The 17,112-nt window shown below is 43.6% G+C and overlaps 2 protein-coding genes across 7 annotated transcripts in view; both read right to left on the reverse strand.

Moving 5' to 3' along the window:
- piezo1 (piezo type mechanosensitive ion channel component 1 (Er blood group)) overlaps nucleotides 1-17,112 on the reverse strand; it is a 96,110-nt gene that overhangs the window by 66,560 nt on the left and 12,438 nt on the right. The gene's annotated exons all lie outside the window — the stretch shown is intronic.
- On the reverse strand, nucleotides 368-1,861 carry LOC306931447 (importin subunit alpha-1-like; the record flags this gene model as incomplete). The annotated part of the gene is made up of 1 exon (XM_079512849.1): nucleotides 368-1,861. The coding sequence occupies one exon, from the start codon at nucleotides 1,859-1,861 to the stop codon at nucleotides 368-370; it is 1,494 nt and encodes a 497-aa protein (XP_079368975.1).

Below are 17,112 nucleotides of genomic sequence, written 5' to 3' on the forward strand. Positions count from 1 at the left end.
GCTTCCCTCCACCGCCCAGAGCTGTTTGGGGGGAGTGGGGCACTTGTGTGCTAGCACTCGACTCCACTGTCATTGCATCTCTTATCTCTGTAGCCTATGTATTTATGTGTTTACTTTGTTTTTATTCCTTTTGCAAGTTAGTTCAGACAGGCAGTTCAGTCAAAACAATTACATTTTTATACCCCGCCCCCTCCAGAAACAGCAAACATAAATACAGCGATCAAATACCAAATGGGTACAAATGGGTCGTTTATTGGCGTCGCATCGCTAATTCGCCAGTGTGTAATGACCTTAAGCATTGCCACCCCCGTAGTGTCATGTGCCGGGTGATGAATTGGAGTCCCTCACTACTTCACATGATTTTTTCTTAGAGAACTGGACTTGAGTTAAAAGTGTTTTTGTTTTCCGTCCACATTGAATGGCCGGTGGGGTCCGGAGCCACAGATTGATCCTCCGTAGAGAAGTACCTGTCGATGAGGTGGTAGGCCGCCTCATAGACCTCCTGGTTCTGGTGGTTCAGCAGATCCTCCATCTTGTCCAGAGTGCCGCTCTCCTCCAGCATGGAGCACAGCGCCCCCGCCTGACCCATGCGGCCGGCCGCCTCTAGCATGTTACCGACCGTGTCCAGGACCACCTTGACCAGCTGGGCGTCGGGCGCGGCCAGCAGGCCCGGCAGCGCCCCCAGCAGGTTGCAGCAGCGGAGCAGGTAGGCCGCCTGCTCTACGCTGCCCCCTTTGGTGAAATTGGAGACGGCCCACGCAGCCTCCTTCTGCGTCCTGAAGTCCGCCATCCCCTGCTGGAGCAGCGTCACCAGGAGGGGCATCAGGCCCGCGTCCACCACAGCCTGGATCTGGGCCCGGGTCCCTGCCGTGATGTTGGAAAGTGTCCAGGCCGCCTCCTTCTGGACCTTTGGGCTCCGATGGCGCAGCAGCGCCGGGAAGACCCCGAGTGCGCCGGCGTCCAGGACCGTCTGTGTCTGCTCGTCTGTCCCCGTCACTATGTTCCCCACGGCACGCAGGGCCGGCTGCAGCACGGCCAGGTGGGCGTCGTCACAGGAGGAGGAGGAGCTTGTCGTGGCCAGGAGCTCCACCAGGCGCGGCACCAGGCCCGGCACCGCCACCACCTCCTGGATCCTCTGGTTGGAGCCGTCCGCCAGGTGGGACAACGCCCACACGGTGTTGACCAGAACCTCCCTGTCGCCGTGGTGATGCAGGAGGAGGCGGGCCAGGACCGGGACCAGCTGCGCCACAGCCTCCGACGGAGGGGGCGGGTCCTTGTTGCGGCACAGGTTAGACAGTGCCCACACGGCCTGCTCGCTGATGTCGGCACGTGGCGAGCTCACCAGGCCGACGAAGGCGGGCACGGCGCCTGCTTCCACCACGGCAGCCGTCTGGGACGAGTTGCCCGCCGCGATATTGGTCAGAGCCCAGGCCGCCTCGAACTGGATGAGGGGGCAGTGGGAGAGGGCCAGGAAGCCCACCAGCCGGGGGACCAGGCCGGCCGCGATGACGTCGTCGAAGGGTGGGTTCTCCTCTCTGGACAGAAGCCTCCTGGCTGCCCTGGTGGCGGTCAGCTGGAGCTCCAGGCTGTGGCTGTTGACACCGGCCGTTATCTGTTCCACCGACCAGCGCTTCTGCCGCTGGGAGGAGCCAACGGGCTCTGCCGGGTCATCATCCAGAAGGCCGCCGACGCCCGAGACGTTGCGTCTTTTCAGGAGATGCTCGTCCTTCTTGGCCTTACGCAGCTCCACGGTGGCCTCGGCTCTCCGGCGCCTCAGCTCCACGCCGTCTTTTCCTTTGTTCTTGAACTGCCAGAGACGAGCTTCGCTGTCGCCTTTGTCGTTGTTGTCGGCGGCTGACATCCCTGCTTGACTGTCTACCGTTGAAACACTGATGGGACACTGGTGGGTTTCACTTGCACAAGTGAGTGCTTCTGGCGCCACTCGTCCTCATGTGGTCATATTATGACGACACTCATCTGTGATGTCACTCATCTGTGATGTCACTCATCTGTGACGACACTCATCTGTGATGTATGACATACACACATAAATATGTCTGTGTGTGTGTAGAGATAGACATTCATTTCCAACTTGCATAGTTCCAAGAAGGCCAGTGCCTAACGGGCACCGCTGTAGAGGCCCCACGGGCACCGTTCTAGTATAATTTGGGTTTAGGCTCATCGTTTTACATACATGATGTAATTGAGAGTAATTCTCTGTATTACTCTCTTCGGTGCCCATGGCACGCCTCCGTGGATCCGTCTATACTGTAGATAAGATACTCCACCACAGACGTGAGACAATCACTCTTTCCTGTAGGAGTGTCTCTCAATGATTGTCTGTGACCTGTGTGTGACTCACCCAAAAAAGACAATTCCAGACATGAACATGATTATGTGACATCATGACCCATAACACACCACAGTGTCAATACAACACATAATATACTATATTTATACAGAATATAAGAACTAAGAAATGTAAACATCGGCTTTGCAGCTTTCATAAATCATTCCAAAAAGGTGAATAATGTACAATGTGTATCTAAGAATGCACCACCTAGACACTTAATTTAATCCCACACTTATTTAATGCAAAACATGGCATGGAAACTCCTCCTTCAATCCTTTGTGGAATAAAAGTTTGTAAACTATAAATCCAATAAACTTCTCTTCTGTTAATAATTTCATCATTGTTACCACCTCTCTCTGGCACCTTTTCACGCTCACGGTCTGTCAATCGTCTATTTTCATTAAGCATAAATCGGGTTAACTGTAGGAGTAGCTTAGGAGAATTGAAAAATAAGGACTGTGCTCATGAGAGAGTAACTTAAATGTTCCAAGACCATAATGTATACGGTCTATCTAATTCTACAGTATTATGCTGCGTTCAGGTACCTCTGTACAAAACCGCTTCTTACTTTCACTTGCACAGCAACATGAGGAGAGTATTCATTTAGCTCTGTATGTGGATGTGCATAAGAGTGAATAAATTCCTACTACTTTAATGGTCTTCCATTAACCTCAAAACATTCACAGCAGAATTGCTTCATTTGCACAGTAAAACTCTGGAGCAGACAGTAACTTAACTCCTGAGGGTTGAGAGTGGACCCTGGTTGGTAGGTTCTTACACTCTGAGGGTTAAGTTAACACTCTGCAGACAGAATTTTACTATGTGGAAAAATATGTGTAGCCCCCCCTGTCCCCCTTTTCCATTTACTCTCTCCTCTCTTCTTACCATTCTCTCACTCGATTTCTCAATACCAGGTGTCTGGCCCTCTTTTCCATTTGTAAACTGGACCTTCTTAGCTAGTAAAAGCTTAGCTAGTAAAAGTTCAGAATGTTCAGCAGTAACTATTTTTGCTGTTGGGCCTCCATGTGTAAAACAGACATTGGTTCTCTTGCTAATAACAGGTTTTAACCACTAAACTGTACATCACACTGAGATGCCAACTAACCATGGGATAGACAAGCTACTGTGTGTAGCACATTTTACAGTGTGTGTGTGTGTGTGTGTGTGTGTGTGTGTGTGTGTGTGTGTGTGTGTGTGTGTGTGTGTGTGTGTGTGTGTGTGTGTGTGTGCTCATAACTTTGAGTTTAAATCTGTCAGACACCAGTGGGGGGGCATATGAATAGCTGCACATAAAAGCTGTCCCACTGTGACGAGGTCACTGAGGATAATTAGTTAATTAGAGTTGTGCTAAAAATAGCGGCGCTGCTTCTCTCCTCACCTTTGCAACCAACTGGATGGACTATTTTAAGTCAGCTTCTCAGAACCCTGAAAGTTTGCCGTTTTCCCCAGGCTGGGCTACCTAAACAGTACCTAATGTAAATGGGTTTCGAATGAGAAAATGATACAAATCTGTTCCACATTCAAATTAGTTATTTTTGTTAGTAAGTATTTTGTTGCCCTCAGCTTTTCTTAGTGAAATATTGCATAAGAATACTAAGAAACATCTTACATTTCTTTACCTCTGCCTCATTCTGCACACAAGAGACAGAGTAAGTGAGTGAGTGAGTGAGTGAGTGAGTGAGTGAGTGAGTGAGTGAGTGAGTGAGTGAGCGAGAAATGTTAGTCTTGTACCAGATTGTTGTTCTCCTTGCTCTACTGACCCTTAAACAGAACAGAGTGCATGATGAGTCAAAGCTAGGGTGTGGCTATTTGGCAAGTTTACTGACAGGAGATGAGCCACAAGGGCACCAAAACTTATGACCATTGGGAAAGTTAGTCTGTATACAGTATACTGGACTAAATCTACAGTGCCCCCCTTTATTATTTTCAAAAATGTTATCAAATCCCTTCTGCTTTCCATGTTAGAACTGAATAAAGACATTTGAAAGAAGAAAAGAAAATTGGTTGAGTTCAATACTATGAGCTTGCTTAGCGTCAGAGGGAGTTAAAATGGGGTCCCTGGACAATTAAAGGTTTTCAGAACCCCCAAAACATGCCAATTTCTTTGGTTCTTTTGGTTCCACTCGCCCTTTGATGGCTTTAGGAAATTATGGTAATTGAGGCATGGAAAAACTAACAGCATGTGCCTGCAACTTCCTCGAGTTTAAAGTATACATGAGCGCACACACGCAACCTCTGAATTTTGTTATGTATAATACATGAATGCAGGTAGATTTATCTTGTTTAGGTGATCAGATATATAGTGTCTCAACCAACATCTAGTGTATCAACTATAACACTCATGTGGCAGCTCTCTAAATACATACACTGATACTCTCATATTACACCACACTAAATACATACACTGATGCTCTCATATTACACCACACTCATGCACGGCCATTCTTGGACATTGAGAAATGCCTCATAAAAGGTTCTCTATTTGTGATATATTTTATGCCCAGCTTTTAGTGTGTGTGGTGTGCAAACACAAACTTTATCCTACACAAACATTAAATGCCATTGACAATGAATGGACAATTTTGAGTGTCAATGTAACACAACATTGCATAACACAAACATTGAAGACGATGGTGAGGACGCAAATTCTGATTGGCCAGAATGAGATGATATATGATGATGTACGATGATAAGAGCACCCCTCACTTCACACGGGTGTGAGTTTTTATATATATATAAAAAGGAAAGAAGCTAAAGCTCTATATTCTGATACTAATCATTGCTATAGAGCAGGGGTTTTCAACTGATTGTGAATGACGGACCACCACCCTGACTTAAATCAACCTGGGGACCATTGTTGTGTTGAGTGGGGATATGGGCTAAGATTAGTGCTTTTCTCCCGGAAATAAAAAATGTCTGGGTCCGAGGCTAGTGCTTTTGTAACAATTGCTATGCATCCCATGTGTGTTGTGTATACATCCTACTGTTTCGCAACCATTGACTACTAATAATGTCCTAATTATAATTACTCAACCAGACAATCCGGTGCACTTCCCCCTCTTTAGATTCAAACTCCCTTTTTCTGTTGAATTGACCTCCAACTTCTCAGTAAATGACTACATGGATGGTCATCATAGTCATACAGTTCATTCTGTTCAGTTTCTCCACTAGCGGAAAGAGAATTAAAAACAAGAAATGACATATGACAATGTCATATTTGTCAGGTGAAACAAACGCCGTCTCCGTTGTGCTCTCCAGTTAGCTCATAACATTAGCCGCGCTCCGCTGCGGTGTGTGCATATGGGTGTTGGGTGAAAGCATCCCTTCCGCGGTGCGTGTGTCATAGCTTAGGAGGCAGGCAATCATGACTAGGTCGCTACTACGCGATTGGCTGGCGGACTTTCTTTTTTTTTTTTTTTAAAGGTTTATTTATTGATAATGCAGACATCATCATTATTCAAAACAATGAATTACAGAATCATGATTTCCTTTTTTTTTTTTAACAAGACAAGACAAACTCAAAAGAAAAAGACAAAAAACAGCAAAAAACAAACCCCCCCACCCACCCCCCACCCCAACCCCAGAAAGGTAAACTACACAGCTCTCATTACTCTGTATTGTACACAACACCACTTGACAACAACTCGGATAAATAAATAAAAATAACAATATAAATAAAACAAAATCAACCCAGAGGAGATATTGACGGAAGAACCTCAAAGAACCTACCCCATATTTTTTCAAAAGTAGCAGGCTTTCTCCTTACATTGTACAGTATCTTTTCAGGAGTACAGTATGATGAAAGCTCATTCAGCCAGTGTCTCTGTGAAGGTGAGTTTTCAGATTTCCAATTAACCAAGATGACTTTCTTCGCAGCTGTACTGGCGAGTAACACAAAATACTCTTTATAATAACTTGTGTTGATCAACGTAACGTCACCCAGTAACCAAATTCTTGGATCAGGTGGTATTTCAACCTCTATGATATCAGAGACAGTAGACATGATGAACTTCCAGTAATCAATCAGAAGTGGGCAGCTCCATAACATATGCAATAGGCAGCCTTCTGTTATCTTACATCTTTGGCACATAGGGGAAATGCTCCTATCAATCTTGTGTAACCTGAGTGGGGTAAAGTAAGTCCTGTGAAAAATGTTAAACTGCATCTGTCTATGTTTGGTGGAAATCAGAACCCTCTGAGCCCTCTCTAAAATTATTTCCCAATCCACATCATCATAAGTGCATCCCAAGTCTGTCTCCCATTTATGTTTAACACTTTGATTGCTGGAAGATCTCAACAGGCCTATTTGGATGTTGCTGCCATTTAACATTGCACAAAGGCCTTGTTCGGGGGCCCACAGTAAAATGTTCTCTTATAGCGAGAATCACACGCCTACATCAAAAGAAAGCTGAACTTGTCCACTTCAATTAAAAAAATACATTTTGATTTTACCATGTTCCATTCTGGAGATATTGACCTTTTTGCAACACCTGCATTTGCCTGGAAGTGGTTATCTTGAACAGCGAGCAGAGTTATGGATGGTTTAAAGTCAGAGACATTGACAGGCAGATATAAAATTGAACCCAATAAATATCCTATACATCCTATACACCGAATGAAAGCCCTGAATGTGTACTTTTACGAGGAAAACAGTAAACATTGATCCCATCTACAGTTAGACAGTAATTGGTTATTGAATGCAGCTTGTGCCCACCAGATAACTTCAGAGAAGACATGGACGTGAACTCCTCAATATTCACAAAATAAGGCCTATAGCGACATATAAATACTATATACCGTATGAAACAGAAGACTCTCTGCTTTCATAAGAAAAAAACTTCTACTGTAGTAATAATAAAAATCACACCCCTGTGAAGTGAGCGGTGCAACTCTGTCCCATATTGCACCACTCACTTCACATGGGTGTGATTTTTATTATTACTACAGTAGAAGTTTTTTTCTTATGAAAGCAGAGAGTCTTCTGTTTCATACGGTATATAGTATTTATATGTCGCTATAGGCCTTATTTTGTGAATATTGAGTTCAGGTCCATGTCTTCTCTGCAGTTATATCTGGTGGGCGCAATGTGCATCCACCCAGTATCCAATTTATGACAAACTGTACATGGGATCAATGTTTACTATTTTCCTCGTAAAAGTACACATTCAGGGCTTTCATTCGATGTATAGGATGTATAGCATATTTATTGTGTTTATTGTTATATCTGCCTGTCAATGTCTGACTATAAACCTTCATAACTATGCTTTCTTTTTGATGATGATTTCCGCCTCGCCTAATCTATCTCACTGCTTTCATTGTTTTGATCGCAGTAACATTGGGGGGGGGGGGGGGTCATGGGCACATTGGGCAGCAAAAGTCTTGATCCGTACGGCTATAAAAAGTCCCATTTCACCGTTCGGTTCAGAACTATAGTACAACGGTGAGACGCGTTGTCATCATCAGCTGATTTTGTTTTTCAAGCTAGTGAAGTATATTTACTAACAAGAGAACATGCCTGGGCATGCAGGTTGGAGGCGATGGAGGAAAAAAAAAGATTCCCCCGGCTGTGATGTCAACGACAACGGATCACAACACCACGGTTTAGGACGCGGAAAAGTTCGTTATACATTACACCCGGGTCGATTACGTCCCCGATGCGTTCATTGCGGTCTTATCACTACAATTATAATGAATAAAAAAGCGTTACAATCACACGTCCGAGCGATCTCCGATTATGACGGTTCTGCATGGCGATACGTGATCCACCAACGGCACACTGTCTTGTCGTGTCTTTCCGAGAGACAGAGCCAGCCAGGACAGAGCCCCCATCTCGCAGGCTCCTCCTGCAGGAGAAACAGGAGGGGAGGGGGGAATCGAGTAGTATAGTGTTGTGTGAAAGCCAATAGCTGGAGGAAAGCCTGGTGAGGCGAGGTTAGGTTAAATTTGATTCTTTTCATACACCGACTGATTCATTCCATGGGCGCGTCCATTTTAGACTGGCTTAGTGGCTTCTACACGTAAAGCGGCCCGCCCTCCTGTTTTCAGGATGGGAGGGGGGGTTTTTTTTTTTGGTTTTTTTTCTGATCACGTGAGCGGGACTAAGCAACAATGATAGGGCGATGGTTCTTCATTGTCCGGGTGGGTAAAAAGATGAATGAAAGTATGCTATAAAAAAGTGATTGAAACGTATTGATACGTGATCCGCACCCGACGTTTGATTAATTGATAACGTATTGATACGCGATCCGCGTTGGGAGTGTTAATATTCAATGTATTGTAAATTGGTAAATTATTATTTAGAATACTATATATGGAGGAAGTTAATCCTTTAGTTGAGGTGATAAGACTACAAAACATGTGATCCTCCAGGGGGGATTTTACCGGAATATTCGGGAAATCTATAGATTTTGCTTGAATCCAATGTCTAATTTGAAGATATTTAAAGAGGTCATGGTTACGTAAATTAAATTTGGCTGACAGTTGTTGAAAACTTGATACTACATTGTTGCTGTATAAATCACCCACAGTCCTGATTCCATTATTAACCCATCTCTGCAATACTCCATCAGCTATGGGATAAGGAATATTAGGATTTTCCCATAATGGTGTCTTTCTCATTAGAGATGTGTCTATCCTTAATAATTTATGAGATTCCTGCCAAGCTTCAAAAGCGCTCAAGATAATAGGATTTTTCGTAAGCAAAGAGAGGTTCTTCCTTGCACCCAGAAAAGGTACGATTTTCAGGGGAGTTAGGCCCAGGTCTAGTTGTTCTATACGTAGCCACCTAACCTCACCAATCTCAGGGTGCAACCATATCCATAAAGGACGAAATTGCGAGGCCAAGTAATAACATCTAAAATTAGGGAGATTAAGGCCACCCTTATTGTAAGGGGCTTGGATCGTACTCAATTTGACCCGTGGTGTTTTGCTCTGCCATAAAAAGGAGGAAATAATTTTGTTAAGATCTTTAAAAAACCTTTTAGTTATAGAGAATGGGATGCATTGAAATAGATATATATATTTCGGTAACACTATCATCTTAACTGCATTCACTCTTCCGATTAGAGACAAAGGCAGATCAGCCCATCTTAAAGTGTCAGACTTAGTCTTCTCCATAAGGTTTAAGTAATTGTCTTTAATTACCTTATCCCGCTCTTCCCTGATATTAATTCCCAGATACTTGAACCCGCTAGGACACATTTTCAATGGATCGATCAGATCCCCTACATTCAGATCCTGTGTATTTAGAGGTAAGACCTCACTCTTAGTTAGGTTGATCTTATATCCTGATGCTGCACTATACTCCCGTAAACACTGGAACAGTGGAGGGACCGAGCCAGCCAAGTCAGTCAAGTAAATCAAAACATCATCTGCATATAAGGATATTTTGTGCTCCGTTGTACCAAATTTCACTCCAGAAATCTCACCATTAGCTCTAATTGCAAGGGCAAACGGCTCAATGGCGATTGAAAACAACATAGGAGAGACGCAGCATCCTTGCCTTACACCTCTAGAAAGCAAGAAGGCGTCCGACAAGAGCCCATTAGTGAGAATTTGAGCTTTTGGAGCAGTAAAAAATGTTTTAATATATTTTATAATTTTTTCTCCAAAGTTCATTTTTTCAAGAGTCTGAAACAGGAAGCTAGGTTCAATCCTATCAAACGCCTTTTCGGCATCCATAGATATTATTAATGTGGGCTCCTTCGTCCTCTGAGTAGTGTTTAATATATGAAATAATCGGCGTACATTATCTGACCCCTGTCTTTTTTTAATAAATCCCGTTTGGTCTGGATGGATTATTTTTGGTAAAACAAGTTCTAATCTGGTTGCAATCATTTTAGAAATAATTTTGTAATCTGCATTTAAAAGACTTAAAGGTCTATAGGAGCCACATTGTTGTCTGTCTTTCCCAGGTTTAGGCAATAATGTTATAGTTGCAAGTTCTAGAGTTGGGGGTAAAGCCTGACCATCCAATGCATCCTTAATCATATTTGTCAAAGGAGGCAGCAATTTGTCTGCAAATGATTTATAATATTCAATCGGAAAACCATCTGGTCCAGGGGCTTTATTATTTTGTAGAGAGTTCATAGCCAGGAGAACCTCCCCCTCAGTTACATCAGCATCCAAGCATTCTTTATCTTCTATATTGATCTGAGGGAGAGGTACGCCCTCCAAAAACTGCTCCGCAGCAACATTATTGTTGTTGTTATGATCAGATTTATATAATGTTTGATAAAAACGTTTAAATTCAGAGTTGATCTCTTTTGGACTAGTCAGAACTCCACCCCCTTCAGCAACAATAGAGTCAATGATCCTGTCTGTATCCTCCTTTTTAATCTGCCAAGCTAGAAGTTTTCCAGTTTTATTTCCATATTCATAATAGTGATAGTTGGTCCTGGCCAAAGCAGCCTCCGCCTTATTAGTGCACAAATTATTGTATTGAATCCGCTTAGCAGTCAAAGTGTTAAAAATATCCGTTCCATTGGTTTGAGAGTGTTGTTGTTCCAGCCCTTTTATCTCCTCTTCCAACTTCAATAGGATTTGTCTCTTTTCTTTTGTTTTGTGAGCACTATATGACAAAATATGTCCCCTCATGTACGCCTTTAGAGCCTCCCAAACATTGGCATGAGACGCAGAATTTACATTAGCCACAAGAAATTGTTCAATTTGGGAGTTCATAGAAGAAATGAACTGGGGATCCTTCAGCATAAATGATTTAAATCGCCATCGAGGTGAAGAGGGGCGCACAGACTCCATTTTCCAAGTTAATTTAACTGGGTTATGATCAGAAAGTGCAGCCGGTAAATAGGCACAGCTCGTTACCCTTGTAAGTATATTCCGCGGGGCTAGAAACATGTCTAAACGGGAATAACTTTTATGCATATTACTGTAGAAGGAATAGTCCCTCCCATTGGGGTTGAGGGAACGCCAAATGTCACACAGCCCTAACTCTGCCATGCCTTGGTTCAATACTAACGCCGCTCTGGATGATGTGAGTGTCCTAGGATGCGAGCGGTCAACTGCCGGAGAAAGCACTAAATTAAAGTCACCTCCAACAAGGCATCGGCCATTGATGGCCGCTAGTTTCAATAGAAGGTCATTAAAAAAGGCTGGGTCATCATGATTGGGACCATATAAGTTTACCAGAGTTACCCTGTTTGTGTTTAAAACACAATCTAAGAGCAAGAACCGTCCATTCCTATCTTTTTCCACTGAGATCAGCTTGAACATTACATTTTTGTTAATAAGTATGGCAACTCCCCGTGCACTGGATGTAAAAGAAGAAAAAAAAACATGGCCGATCCAATCCCTCCTCAGCTTCATATGTTCCAGATCTGTAAGGTGGGTTTCCTGAATAAAGGCAACACTAGCGGATGATTTCTTTAAATAGGTAATTATTTTCTTCCTTTTAACTGGCGAATTAATTCCCTTTACATTCCAGGAAATGAAATTTAGTTCACTAGTCATTTAAAAGGGTTAAGAATATATTATCATGGGTAAATTCACTCAGGAGCAGAGCGCAACAGGAATCCAGTGTAGTTGAATAGTATTGTGTTATCAATAAGGTGCAGTCGTTTTTAAGATTCATTAGAAAGCCAAAAAAGTAACCTTTCAAAAACCCAGAAGCCGGCTGGCGGACTTTCTGGCGGCGTTTCAGAGTAAAGTAATTTTTTTACTGATAAAGAGGTTCTTTCTCCCAATTGGATGAAATTTGTGAGACAGCATGTAGTGCACTCAACTCTTGCCTCAGTTTATCTTTTGTTCTCACACCGAGTGGCACGTGTGGCACGTGTGGCATGTGTGACTACGCATGCACACACATGCCTGCCTGGGAAATGAAACTGTGTTGGTTACTTTGTTTGATTGCCCAAACTGATCTCCCTCATGCAGTCCAACAATCAAATCATTGTTCAATTCTTGGTGTGTGAAATCCAGCACACAATCATTTTAGGGTAGGTAAGGTCTAGCCATAGACATTTTGTGAATTTTGTACCAGTCCTCAGGAAGAGTTGGGGAAAGCACTGTAGGTTGGTAATAATTACCTCAAGCCTGTATTACATGTTAAGTGTTTGTGTCACACTGATTGACACAAAGCCTACTGATTTAACCTGCATCATGAAAAGGATCACTATAAATATGTTTACAGGAGTGGATGGTCTGCTGCAGGTAGGCAGTTAAGTAAGCCTTACCAAGCCATGAGGCCCATACTGTAGGTGCAGGAGCCTATCTCCTGTTTCCTTAGCGTGAGGCAGCTTGATGTACAAGTACACCCCCTGGACATGACGCTAGTATGCCGCAGGGACATACCCCAATCCAACTCTTGATGCCGAGTGCCAAGCAGGGAGGCACTGGGTCCCATTTTTCACAGTCTTTGGTATGACCCGGCCGGGGATCGAACCCTGACCTCCCAGTCCCAGGGCAGACACTCTAACCACAAGGCCACTGAGCTGCTCTGGTAGGCAGTTACTGTAATTTAATTATCAGACTTAGACACATGAGGCAGTGCTGTAGTCTAGGTTTCTTCAGACGGTCACGGACGGTATACCATAATTATTCCTTGTGCGACATGCACACGTATAGGCTATACCCTTGCACGTGGTTAATGGATGAAATGGCTAGTAGACAGTATATGTTTTTTTCCAAAACGGCATACTGGAGCGTATAAATGTAGAACACACAACACCACCACTAACATCAGGGTTAGAGCTCAACAGTGACCGCCCTCTTTTGAAACCGATCTTGTGTTTTGTTTTCAGAAATGAATGTTCCATTAATTTACTGCAGAACTGGAAAACACAAATAAGGCGAAGGTACAAAACTGTGTAATTATCATCCCATTTATCATCCCATAAACCATTGTGCATATACCTTTCCAATGTTGGACATCTTCAAGAGATTATAGTGTTTATTAATAATAGTGTTATACTGTAGTTGTCATAGTCATATTATAGTTGACTTGCCGTGTCTTTTGATGACAATGTACGACCCCTCAGTCCTGAGTTCTATAGCCTTATTTTTGCATTTGTTTACACAGTTTTGTGTCAAGCCAACTCTCCCCCACTTCTTCACAGGTTGGAAATAGCTAGGAAGCGCCAGGCACTCCTGCCAGTTTACTTTCTGTGCCCATGTTAACCAATTGGTTTCTTTAAAAAATGTCAATTGAGCCGAATGTCAGTGCACATATCACTGTCATTGTCTGACTTCTCGAGTCTCAATTAATGGAGGCCATGTTCCAGCTAGAGTATGTGTGTATGAGATTGGTGCAGATCCAAGGGGAGGGGACAAAAAGCGAGGGGATGGGGGTGTTACAGGATTTAGCAGTCGAGCTACTAGGTGATAGTGATAGGTAGCTCATTTGTATATAAAGAATCTGAGATGATACACCACTATGGTGTAATGAAGTAGACTAGTCAATCGCGTCTAGGCAGACATGTCGAGCACATTCAACTTTAGTCTACACACAAGCCGTGTCCAGAACCGCCACAAAAGTCCTCTGCCCGGGCTCTGGGTATCTAGGGCTAATCGGTGTATCTGAGACATTTACTGATTTGTGTGTGTGCTTTTCTGATGGACTATCCATCTATCTAACATGGCATATGCCATATGGCATGTAGCAATGACATATGGCATGTAGCAATGACATATGGCATGTAGCATGGTATATGGCATGGCATGCCATGTGATGTGTGAGAGTGAAAATAAATGTGTAGAAGAGTGAACATGTATGAATGTAAAAGGAGAATGTATATATGTGAGAATATGTGAGGTGAATGTGATGTCTTGTACGGTCCCTCATATGGATTTGCGCACACACACACACACACACACACACACACACACACACACACACACACACACACACACACACACACACACACACACACACACACACACACACACACACACACACACACACACACACACACACACACACACACACACACACACACACACACCTTAATTAAGACATTCAGTTGAAAAGACTGCAAGTAAATGAAGCAACAGGGCAAGGAGACTGGGTACACTGCCGTCATTTAGAGTTCAAGGAGTGTGAACATGTGCACTCATGTAGCCAACTGCTGCTGTAAAAGAAAAGAATAAACACTCTGTCTGTCCGTCTCTCTCACCCTCCAGCTGGTCCTCTCCTACACTCTGACCTCACTCTTCAGCTATGCAGAAGTGTGTGTGTGTGTGTGTGTGTGTGTGTGTGTGTGTGTGTGTGTGTGTGTGTGTGTGTGTGTGTGTGTGTGTGTGTGTGTGTGTGTGTGTGTGTGTGTGTGTGTGTGTGTGTGTGTGTGTGTGTGTGTGTGTGTGTATGAGAGACACGTGGTGCATACGAGAAAGAAGGTGAAAGGGAGAAAGTGTATGCAACTATGCATGAGAAGTGTGTGTAATAAAGCAGAAAGAGTGCGTAGACTGTAAATCTTTGCCACTTTGCCAGGAGGCATGCCCTACCTCCCTCTATCTGTCTTTCATTTTTTCCACTGTCTTTTTATCAAATGTTTCATAATTTAGTCATTATGCCAATTCACCCATGTAGTCCCTGTAACTAACTACTGACCTTACTGGTTGGTCTTGGCGAGGGTGTAGACAACCACGTCTCCTCTGAGACATTTTACCGAGAGGGTGTAATGCATGCAGAGGAACATGCCAGTATACATCCCAGTTCTAAATCTAACCCTCTGAATGTTGGTACCCGCCATATTGTCATGAGTCCCGTGCAACCTCAACGTTATCATGTTCCTCCTCGGTACATGTGTTTTCTGGCTCCCATAAGTTTAGTTTATTGAAGCCTTTGCATTCAACAAAGCTCAGTGGCATGTCTATTGCGCTCATGTGTGTGATGTGCTGGGTTATCTTTTCAGATCAACCAGGAGCACAGCGGCAGCGGGCCGGACAGTGAACAAGGCATAGGTACAGGCTTGCGTTTTGGCTATCTACAGCGTACTCTCGGCTTGGAGATTCACGTCCAGGTGTTCATACCAATATGAATATGAATTCTCATAGATCAAGTAAAGATTATTATAGCATATGCCAGTTTCACTGGATGCAACCTACTGTAAGCCTCCATGCAACCTTCAAATCAAAGTACTCGCAGACGTTGCTCTTTTTTTCAACCTAACATCGTGTCTGTAGCATTGTGGACCAAAATGAGAACAAGCTTAATTGTCTCCGCCAGGCCGAAGGCATGGGGAGAGAGTATGTTTTGCACTCTGTCCGTCCGTCCGTCCTTCCGTCCTTCCGTCCGCCCGTTATCAGCTAATCTCCGGCACCGTTAGCCCGATCCATGCCAAACTGTGCACACACACTCCCTGGATGCCAACGACGAACCTCTGCCCAAAATATTCCTCAACGGCCTGTTATAGCGCCACCATGAGGCCGATTTAGGCAAAACACATTTCTGTAGATAACTCGTACACATTTTATCCATACATCACACAATTCGGTATACACTATCTCCATTGTCATGTGATCAACACGGATCTGCACAATTTCCCATCTTCCATCCTGATTGGCTAAGATTGGCTTCCAAAGCTCACATGATTGGTCCGTTTCGAACAAAATGCCACAAATCACAAACACAGTGTCCAATTTCCATGAAATTATACACACACATTTCCACTAGGCCGAGGACGACTATTTTTTTCCCAAATCAGCCTCATGGTGGCACTATAACAGGCCAATTCCTGTTTTTACCTATAACTGCATCGATCTGTATACAACTTATGTATGCGCACTCCCTAGAGGCCATGGACAAACATTTTCCCTGCATCCCTTCACATCTGCCGGTTATAGCGCCACCATGAGGCCGATTTCTGCAAAACGCATTGTTTATGTTAGTCGCACAGATTTCATCCAAATCTCACGCAAATCGGTACACATGATCTCTGTAGTCATGTGATCAAGATGAGCCTGTTGGATTTCTCAGATTCTACACTGATTAGCTAAGATTGCCATCCAAAGTTTTCAGGAGTAGCCCGTTTTGTCCTGCTCATCCAGAATTCTATCCCCAGAGATGCTATGAGTGATCTGGCTCTGCATTTCCTCAACAAAATGAAGAAAATTGTTGCAAGATACAAACCAAACAAACAAAAAAACATGTTTATATTACTCTTAAACATCACACACACTCCTATCCTCCTGGTGGAGACCTGTGCCCAGAAGGGCACTTTTTCTAGTTTCTTTTGTGTCTAATCCACGTTGGTGTTTTTGAATGGTGACACTGTTGTGATATTAAAATTGCCAATAAAATTGCCAATAAACTATTCACTGCATTGGGAAGTAAACTCACAATGCCAGGCTGCAGTGCTGTCTGACCAGCGCTCTGCAAATGATTACTAGGTTTTTTACAACACACCAATATCAGGATTATTGTATGAGAAAAGAAAAAGATGTGCTTAAGAGCTCCACCCTGCTGTAGGCTACAGTTATGTTCTTATCAGCTCACACACACACACACACACACACACACACACACACACACACACACACACACACACACACACACACACACACACACACACACACACACACACACACACACACACACACACACACACACACACACACACACACACACACACGGTTCAGCATGATAACACGGCTCAGTAACGGCTCAGATATTTCTTCCACCAGCATTCCATTACATGTCCTTTTTAAATCACTTTCATCTATCCACCTCTTGCACTGCCTTTTATTTCACCTAGAATTGACCCAGAAGAATACATATTTTGTATTAGAATTGATTTATTTCTGAT

Source organism: Electrona antarctica (assembly GCF_951216825.1).
Source record: "Electrona antarctica genome assembly, chromosome: 10".
NCBI classification, from domain to species: domain Eukaryota; kingdom Metazoa; phylum Chordata; class Actinopteri; order Myctophiformes; family Myctophidae; genus Electrona; species Electrona antarctica.